This window comes from Manihot esculenta, chromosome 2, assembly GCF_001659605.2.
Source record: "Manihot esculenta cultivar AM560-2 chromosome 2, M.esculenta_v8, whole genome shotgun sequence".
Taxonomy (NCBI): domain Eukaryota; kingdom Viridiplantae; phylum Streptophyta; class Magnoliopsida; order Malpighiales; family Euphorbiaceae; genus Manihot; species Manihot esculenta.
This window is the reverse complement of record NC_035162.2, coordinates 17257495-17266397: the sequence shown is the minus strand read 5'-3', so window position 1 is coordinate 17266397 and position 8903 is coordinate 17257495. Positions and strand designations below refer to the sequence as shown.

Here is an 8903-nt window from a genome sequence, read left to right as displayed (position 1 = left end):
GGGCCATTTCATCATTAAGAAAGTAAAATGAGCCCTAAGAAGCACAAAATGTACTCCTCTATCTGGTAATGGATAAAGAGTAGAGCTAGTAGCCATTTGAGGATTGTGACACAAGTAATCAGGGATGGGTATCACCAATATGCGCCCTTGCGCTGAAACAATTGACACTTCAAGCAAGAAAAAGTGCTCAACTACATATAATATGAAGAAGATTTTTGAGTTGGAATAGTTCACTGGCACTTAACATTAAAAGAAAATAAAAATATGAAGTATTGTGTGCTTTATAGCTTGACTAGTTTTGGCATTTGACTTGATTTGAATTAACTTAATCACTTGAAAATCTCTATTGTGTGCTTAAATATGGAGGCTCTACTTTGTGTATTTTTGATGCTCGAGTTTTGGGCTCTATAGGAGGTATTCTACTGCTACCTATTTTTATATTGCTCTTTAGGTTGATCTCCTAGAACTTATTGAGTCAAGTTTTATTCAAACAGTGAAGGTCGAGCTAAGGAATTACATGTGGGACATGAATTTTTACATATATCTCATACTTGAGGGAAAGCATGAACTAAGTGTGGGAGAATTTGATAGGGTGTATATTTTGCCTATTTAGTGCACATTCCTCTTTATGAAATTGGAGTTGATTATGTTAAGTTATGGATATTTCTTTCCTTTTTGCGATATTGACAGGTTTTGTTCTCTTTGAAAGAAAAGCTCTTAATTTGGAAGATTTAGGAGAATCCAGACGTGTAGTTGTCGAACAGACCTCTTGAAAAGCCAACCTCTTATAGGGTTGACCTCTTGCAAGACCGACCTCGTGCAAAGCAGACCTCGTTAGACCTCTCGCAAAGCAGACCTCATCAGACCTCTCGTAAAGCTGACATTGGACAAGGCAGACCTCACACACAAAATTGCGGGCACGACTTATGAAATGTCACGTGATTTTCAAATATGATTGAAGAAGACGAATTTGGAAAGGAATGATTTCAGAAAGACCAAGAAATTAGGGATCGTCTCTTTCCCTTTTTAAGGGATATTTTATTTTCTTCCTCTTTAGTTTAGGATTACCCCTTTAAAAAGGAAAAGCTTCTTTGTAATTGGGCAATTCAGAATTTGGAGTTTATTCAGAGTTTCAGAGTTTTATCATGAGCTTTAGTAGCTAAACTCCTTTATCTAACTTTAGCTAGCTAGGGATTTTCAAGGTGTAATTCACAAGGATTGTGAGATTAAATCGAGCTTAATTTTTCCTTCTCATTTCTGTTTTCCATGTTATTCCTTTTATTATTGAGATTATTATTTGTTTAATTGATGCAGTATGACCAATTATTTAGTTGAATGAAAAGTATACAGTCATTCAGATTCATTAAATTTGTAATCACTTATGAGTTTGATATTTGTGACAAATAATGCTTTATTGTGGAATAACGAATTTCGATTTTACAGCCATGCTGAATGAGCTTCTTGGTCGGAGTTAGGTCTTCCTAGTTTTTAATATTATTATCAAATTAAAATCTCATTGAGCTGATCATGTAGTTTGTTTGATAATTAGGGGATGATTAGTGAACTAATCCTTTTCAATCTTTTATCTAAGGGAAGATTAGATTATTCGACCATTTCAACGACTATAACTGGTTGACCAGAATTTGAGATTGGACATCTTTGAATCTATGATCAATCTAGAGAATTCACACTGAGATATTTTCAAAACTAAATATTTTCTTACTCTAATTAATCTCTTTAATTATTTGTTCTTTATTAGTTTACTTTTGCTTCTAGTTAAATCTTCTCAATCAATAGCCCTTTTTATATTTACAGTTTAATTTATTTTGTTTTGAAGCCAGACATAAGGTTGGGCAGTTGGACAGTCAGACGCTCGATTGGTTGACAAGTGGATCTTTAAGACGTGTAGTCAACAAGTCGAACATCAAGCCTTCAAGTCATCAAGTCGTGTGCTCAATAGGTCATCACGTCAGGAAAGTCACCAAGAGGTCGACAAGTCAGCCATAAGAACAGTAGGTCAGTCAAGAAGATCTGCAGATCGTTTAGTGATAAGAATGGTCATCAGGTCATCAACAGGTCGGTTTTTGGACAGGTATGTCGACAGGTTGTCAAATTGATAAGTCGAACAAGCCGATCATCAGGCAGGTCGTGAGAGCGTCATTCACTTTCTTTCACATCTGCCCTCACAAAATAAAAATATAGTAGTTACCTCGTTCTCTGTGGATTCGACTCTACTCACTATATCTACGATTCATAATTATTGGAAAAGACATGATATATTGCCGAATGAGGAGCATCAAGAGTGGTTTGAATTGGAGGAGCGAGGTCAGGATTGGAAGGCTCCCCTACAGTGCTCGTTCTCTTAGAAGGGTCCGTTTGGCTTGATTCTTTTCTTCTTTTCTCTGCAACCTTCCTCATCCACGAAGCATTATCTCCAGCTATATCTGCAAAGGAAAATGAAAATCATTTATGTTAAAAAATTGAATAAGAAAACAAAAAACATAGAATAAATACCATCATCAGCCTCCTCCGAAGATAGACCAATAATATTAATCAGATGTGCCCTCTTTTCAGCACAAAAACTATCACCGGAGATTGAAAATTGTCAACGAGACTAAAAACTATCGCCGGAAGATCGAAAACTGTAGTCAAAGGACCGAAAACTAGCGTCAAAAGACCAAAAAATATCGCTGAAAAATCAAAAACTTTCACCGGAGGTATGAAAATCATAGGCTGAAAAATAAAAGAATTCTCAAGTAACGCAAAACCCCAGAGACCAAAACAACATCCAACAAAAATTCACACAAAAAACTTAGAAATAAATAGAAAAAGAATTCCCTAAACAAAGGAGCATGAAGAACACAAAAAACAAGTTCTTAAAACTGACGACCGAGAGAAAACACAAATGCTAGAGAGGAAGGAGATTTGAAGGTTGATGTGAGCTAAATGAGCCTCACACCCATTTTTATAGAAAATGAACAAAGAGAGAGGGGGAACGACCCCTCATTTTCTCAACGTAACATCTTTCAAAAGTAACACAATAACACGACATAAAGAAAAGGAAGATTTCCCAAACCTAAAGATTTATGGACAGATGGAGAGACTAATAATACTAATATATGAACCACTAAAGATTCAAAAGGCTGAATTGACCTTTTTACAGTCCGATCAAGACTAAAAAGACCTTCTAAACTCATTTTAAACTAAAATCCTATTGAAACTCAATTTTTCATGACCTGTTGGAATTTGATCACATTCTATCAAAGAATTAAAATTCTACTAAGATAAAATTATCAACAAGCTATTTAAAGAGTAACCTCTAGACATGTTATCTATCATATCTTTCTCTAAATTTACCTTAATATCAACCAACTTACTGTGGAGTAAAACTGTAACCGAGTGATTAAGAAACTATTCTGTGCATCGCTGACGTAAAAGCATCCCACGTTTCATGAAATTATTCGTTAACAATAAAATCGCAGGTAAGGATAACTGCGGCCCCCACACTGGAATTAGTAGTTGGAACTCCGTTGTTCTCGTGTCTTATCTGTCTGTGCGAAGCAGGAAGTCACAAACTACACTTCTCCTTTCGCATGGCATCTCAGATTGATGACTAAATAAAATATAACATTTTTAATTACTGCTAAAATAGAATTCAAAGAATAAAAAGAAAATAATTTTAAATTTGAATTTATATTTTTTTGAGTGAGATTTGTGAATCCGAGGAAGGAATCTCTGATCATGTCATGGAAGTGCGAGGAAGACGAATTAATTACGAATAATTAATGAATGAAATTTTTTGTCTTTTTTAGGAATCCCCAAATTGATTCGTTTTTGCCATTTCTGATCGAAATTCGAGTTCAAACAAGCAGTGGAAAATCGATACATTCGGTGTCTAGAGAAGAAAGCAAATGGCGGTATCGAGGATTGGATTGAATGCTTGGTTTAACAAGAAGATCGTCGATCCTCTTTACCAAATTATTAGCAGGTTCTCTCTTTCTCTCTCTGATGTTCTCCTGCTGTGATCCTTTTTTTTAAAGATATAATTTTCTTCTTAGCTTCTCTGCCTGTTTGGATTTGATATATAGATATTTCAGCTCCTCTTTATTTTTTTTTTTTCGTTTAGTTTAAGCTTAAGTTCGCTGAAGGAATTTAAAGCTAAAAATCATAAGTTTTTTTGCACATTATGGAGTATCTGTCACTTTCTAATCTTCCTCAGTTAACTCTTCAATCAAATGTAGTCTTTTTGGTTGCTTATATTAACAATGTCTGGCCAGATGGCAGGAGGATAGGTTAGGTTTCAAATTTTTATCTCAAGTTTTTCTTTTAGATTTTTTTTTTTTTTTTTTTTTTTAATGTCAAGTTGATAGCTGTTAATTGGGAGTTAATATGTTTATTTTAGTAGTTGCTTATTATTATTTGTTGATTTTAATTTTTTTTTTCAGGGGTACAGAGCCGAAGCAACTGGCATTCTCTGCAGCCCTTGGAATTACTCTGGGAATATTTCCAATATGTGGTACGGAGTTCTGAAATCAGTTTGGAATTGTTGCTTTTGAATCTCAAACGGTTTGGAACTTTTAGAAATATTATCTGCTGATCTGGTGAGCACCACTGTTGCTCATCTTGATTGCAGTGTTAAATTCATTTTGATTGGTTCCCCTTTTGCCTCCACATTCATTTAAATATATTATTCTGTAATTCTGGAATCCCTGGTGCATTTCTATTTAGCAATTATAGATAGAAATGTTCAATGGGATGAGTTTTTAAAGGTTTGATCAATGAAAGTTGTTATGTTAAGAGTTATGGGAAGCTCAGTTGCAGTTGTACAATGTGCTAAATTACAAATTTAGTTTACGTATTTGGTACCTTGTGTCCTGCTAATTTAGTGTCTGAAAGCATGATGTATATTTGCTATACTACAGCAGAATGCAGTGACAGACATTTTGGGCAAATGAGATAGTAGTCATATGCAAGGAAATGGATGGAATTCATTAGCCTTATATTTTATAGGAAGTTGATGATGAAAACAACTTACTGATTGTAAATGACTCCAACGACCCAGTTTAGTGTAAAGTGATTACAGGAATAGACTGCCAAGGAAAGAAAAAGGGTTTATTTTATGAAAAGCCAGAATGATTTCCCATAAGTGAATCCATTTTGAGCATTGTATAATTATTGCAATTTAAGTAAATTTTCCATGAGAAAATGTAATGACCAAGCTGGAGTTTTGTACAAGAGCTCGAGCGATTGTTACAAGTTAATTTATATTCTGGATCTTGTAGGAATTCCTTCTTTTCCGCATCAGAATTTTGGTGCCAGCCTTTAGTTGTTTTTAAACAGGGCAGTGTTAGGTGGTTGTGTGGGTTGGCTATTTAAATCGATTCTACTTTGCAGTTCTTATAGCTTGTACTATAAATTTTCCAACATTAAGAGAAGATAGAATTTGTAAAGCTTGGTACATCTAAAATTTCTTGAATGGGCTAATCTTGTCATCCTCAGGAGTCACTGTTCTGCTATGTGGGATGGCTATTGCTTTGCTTGGGTCTCTGTGCCATGCTCCAACTGTGATGTTAGCTAATTTTGTTGCAACACCCATAGAGTTGAGGTATTTTCTGCTTTCTATACCATTGCTTTGCATTTATCTTTGTCATTGATAATGAAGATGATTTTTTTTCTCTATTTTTGAGATGCTGTCCTTTTTTATTTTTAAAAAAAATCATTTACAAGATCAATTAATCTTCTGGACATATAAAATATCTGATGCTTTCATGGGTTTCTTTTATTTCACATTTTTTCCAATTTGTTATGATTTTATACTGAGATGTTCAAGCATCTCGAGTAATTGCCTGTTTCTTCCAATGGACAAAGAATGTTTAATGCACATTGTATATATGATGATAAATGGATCCTTAATTTTCCTAAACACTGGCGTTTTAGCAGCTCAAAACCCGCCCAAATTCATTTTTCTATACTGATTTTAATCCATTATTTTTGCTTTCAAGTCTTGTTGTACCCTTCCTGCGCTTTGGTGAAGTTATCTCTGGTGGACCTCATTTTCCATTGACTTCTGATGCTTTGAAGAAGGTATTGACAGGCCAAGCTTCACATGAGGTCTTATTAAGCATTACCCATGCGGTAGGTAGTGAAGTTTAGACATTAAAGTTCAATTCACTTGCTTCTCACATGAGCACATGCAATTGTGCAACTTCTCTTATTTATTTCTTTATATATTTATTGAAATCATCCTCCTGGTTCTTGCCCCCAACTACACGTACACAAACAGAGCCCCCAGTTTAGCATTTCAACTGTGTTATATTTCCTATATATCAACTATGTGGCTGCAAAACCATTTTGTATAAACTGCTTCTGAGGATTAGGAACTGAACTAATATATCAAAACAAAGAGATGAATTAACAAGTTTGAAGAGTGTTGAAAGAAAGTAGTACACATCTTAAGGAACTACTGGTGCCTGGGTGGAGGTGGCAGTTGGACATGAGGGTTTCTCTTGTTATCTGAAACTTATTTGTCTATTCTCAAGTGCCCTGTGAGGCCCAAATTGTTTGGATTAAAGTTGAGTTGAAGTACCTTATTAGCCCAACTTGTTGCAGGTTAATGTTAAGAAGTTTAAGCACAACAACTTTGCTTATATGGTTTAGTTAAATTTTGGTTGAGTGTGTTATTGGTTTTGGCAGAGATGATCCTCTGCATTCTGCAACATAATAATCCTGGTAGTTAGTGAAAGAATGCATCTTATAGATTATTTTGAGTGAGTAATAAGGTATGAATTATTATTCTTGGAACAAACAACCCTTCTCCAGCTGTGAGGTCGAACACTGTGGATTGACGATCTCATAACTTGTTTTGTACAACTAAAGCTTGAGAATGAGACAATTGCGCATTGACATTATGCAACTCTGATGACTTCAGCTGTCAACAACTTGATGTCTTATTTGCATCATACTGCCGGATTTAGCTTTGTGAACTGTTGTATTTATCCACTTAGCTTCTTTTTTTAAAAAAAGATTTTATGATATATAAATATATATATATATATATATATATATATAGCTGCTACATTCATTAATAGAGGAGGCTAGAATATAAACAAATATGGGTAATTTTTTATGGGGTCCAAGTTCCAAGTAATTATGTTGATCCTATGTGCCAGATAATTAGTGAAGATGTCACCATAGGAGCATTTTGGCATTTGAGTGGAAAACTGGGTGTTGATGTTCAATGAATAGTAATTGTAGAACCCACTAGTAAACCTGAGGGAATTTGCATCCTGTCAATTAAGATTTTCTGATGATCTATGTCTAAGAGTGCTGCACTCTCTTCATTTAGAATATAATGGTTTCTTTAATAGGGTAATGCAGGAAAGGTATCCGCCTTTAGAAGCTGGTATATGGAGCATTGATAAGCGTTTGGCGAAGGAATGGGAGTTTTTTTTTTACTTTAAATTTTATTTTGGATTAGAAGAAAAAATTGGAGGCATATGGAATAACTAGAAAAGCTAGTTCAAATTTGTTTAACCTGTGAAGATGCTGCAGCATTGATGATGTTGCAGATCAAATATGGTTTTACTATTCCCCTGCAAGAGAATGAAGAAGCGATGTGGAAAAAGCAAAGAGTGCAGAATCCACGCACATTGAAAGGATAGAAGGAGGGAGGTTCAACTGTTACATAAATTTAAAACAGAATGAGGAAACTAGATATATTAGTCTTGACATGTTACAAATTGTTCTAACATCAAATCTCTTGTTCCAACTTGGTTTAGTGCAATTATCCTAACTATATTTTGATTATCCGATTACCCTTTTAATTCAATTCTAATGAACATGCTCATTATATGCAGTTACTGGGATGGCTTGTTGCAGTGCCTTTTATTTTAGCTGCACTCTACATAATGTTTTTTCCATTTTTCAAGATCTTGGTTCGCAAGTTCAACTCTGTTCCATCAAGCCCAAGAAAATCACCCAACTCGTTTACCGAAATCCAGCTCAAGGTAAGGGATGTTTGATCGGTATTGTATAAGCACTCATTTGGTTTGCTTATCTTCCTGAGAATGGTATCGCCTGTACATATAACTTACCTAAATGTTGCTTGTATATAAATGTAACCTTCTTGTATTCCATTCATTCTCCTATTTGGGTCTATGCTTTGGGAAATCTCATATGAATATCTAACCCTTGGTATGTTTTGAAGTTTTTGCAATTTTTACCCTTTGGATATTTAGAAAAATTGACGAAAAAATATTTTTTTTTTTGTTTTGAAAAGATGAAATCATTTTCTGGATTTAAGAATTTTGTTTTTGGATTTTTCACATTGCAACTAAGCAATGAGAATAAGTTTAGTTTACAATGCACAAGGTGGTTATAAAAATGTTCCCTAACAAAATTATTCTCCAAGATATTTTCTACTATTTGATTAATGTTAAAGAGCAAGGTCTTTGTAATTAAGATTCTATACATAGAAAGTCTATTATGTTAAATGAAATTCTCAAAATTTCAAAAATGACTTTCTATTTTGAAAAATAAAAGGTAATTTTTCTTAATATGGTTTAATTATCTTTTTATGAGAAAAATATTTTTCATTAATTAATTATTTTAAGTGCTTTAAATGCTAGAGAATGCATATTTTAGAAAAAAAAAACTTTTGCATGAAAATTAATAGAATTATTTGATAGGTCAAATTCTCAAAGATAAAAAAAAATAATGATGAAGCCTTTTTAAAAAAAAAATATTTTTTATTAATTTACTTTTTTAAATGTTTCAAATGCTAGACATATAAAATATTTTTTCTAAATAAATGGATCTTAAGAATCAGTGAATTCTCCTGTTGGAACTTCAAGCTCAAACCAAAAATTAAAGGAAAATAAAAATAATAATAATTAAAAGGTTTA

The 8903-nt window shown here is 33.6% G+C and overlaps 1 protein-coding gene across 1 annotated transcript; it reads left to right on the top strand.

Annotated features, from left to right (window-relative positions):
• Window positions 1–3536: 3536 nt before the first annotated feature.
• On the top strand, window positions 3537–8213 carry LOC110606500. The gene is made up of 5 exons (XM_021745336.2): window positions 3537–3988; window positions 4446–4516; window positions 5500–5605; window positions 6003–6135; window positions 7857–8213. Exons 1-5 carry the CDS (start codon window positions 3912–3914, stop codon window positions 8019–8021), a joined length of 552 nt encoding a protein of 183 aa, XP_021601028.1. The 5' UTR covers window positions 3537–3911; the 3' UTR covers window positions 8022–8213.
• The last annotated feature ends 690 nt before the right edge of the window (window positions 8214–8903 follow it).

Bases quoted from the DNA above. Each gene is read 5' to 3' on its own strand.
- LOC110606500 (XM_021745336.2), top strand. From the start codon at position 3,912: ATGGCGGTATCGAGGATTGGATTGAATGCTTGGTTTAACAAGAAGATC. The intron at 3,989-4,445 runs GTTCTCTCTTTC...TTTTTTTTTCAG, and splicing joins CTTTACCAAATTATTAGCAG to GGGTACAGAGCCGAAGCAAC. The intron at 6,136-7,856 runs GTAGGTAGTGAA...CATTATATGCAG, and splicing joins TATTAAGCATTACCCATGCG to TTACTGGGATGGCTTGTTGC.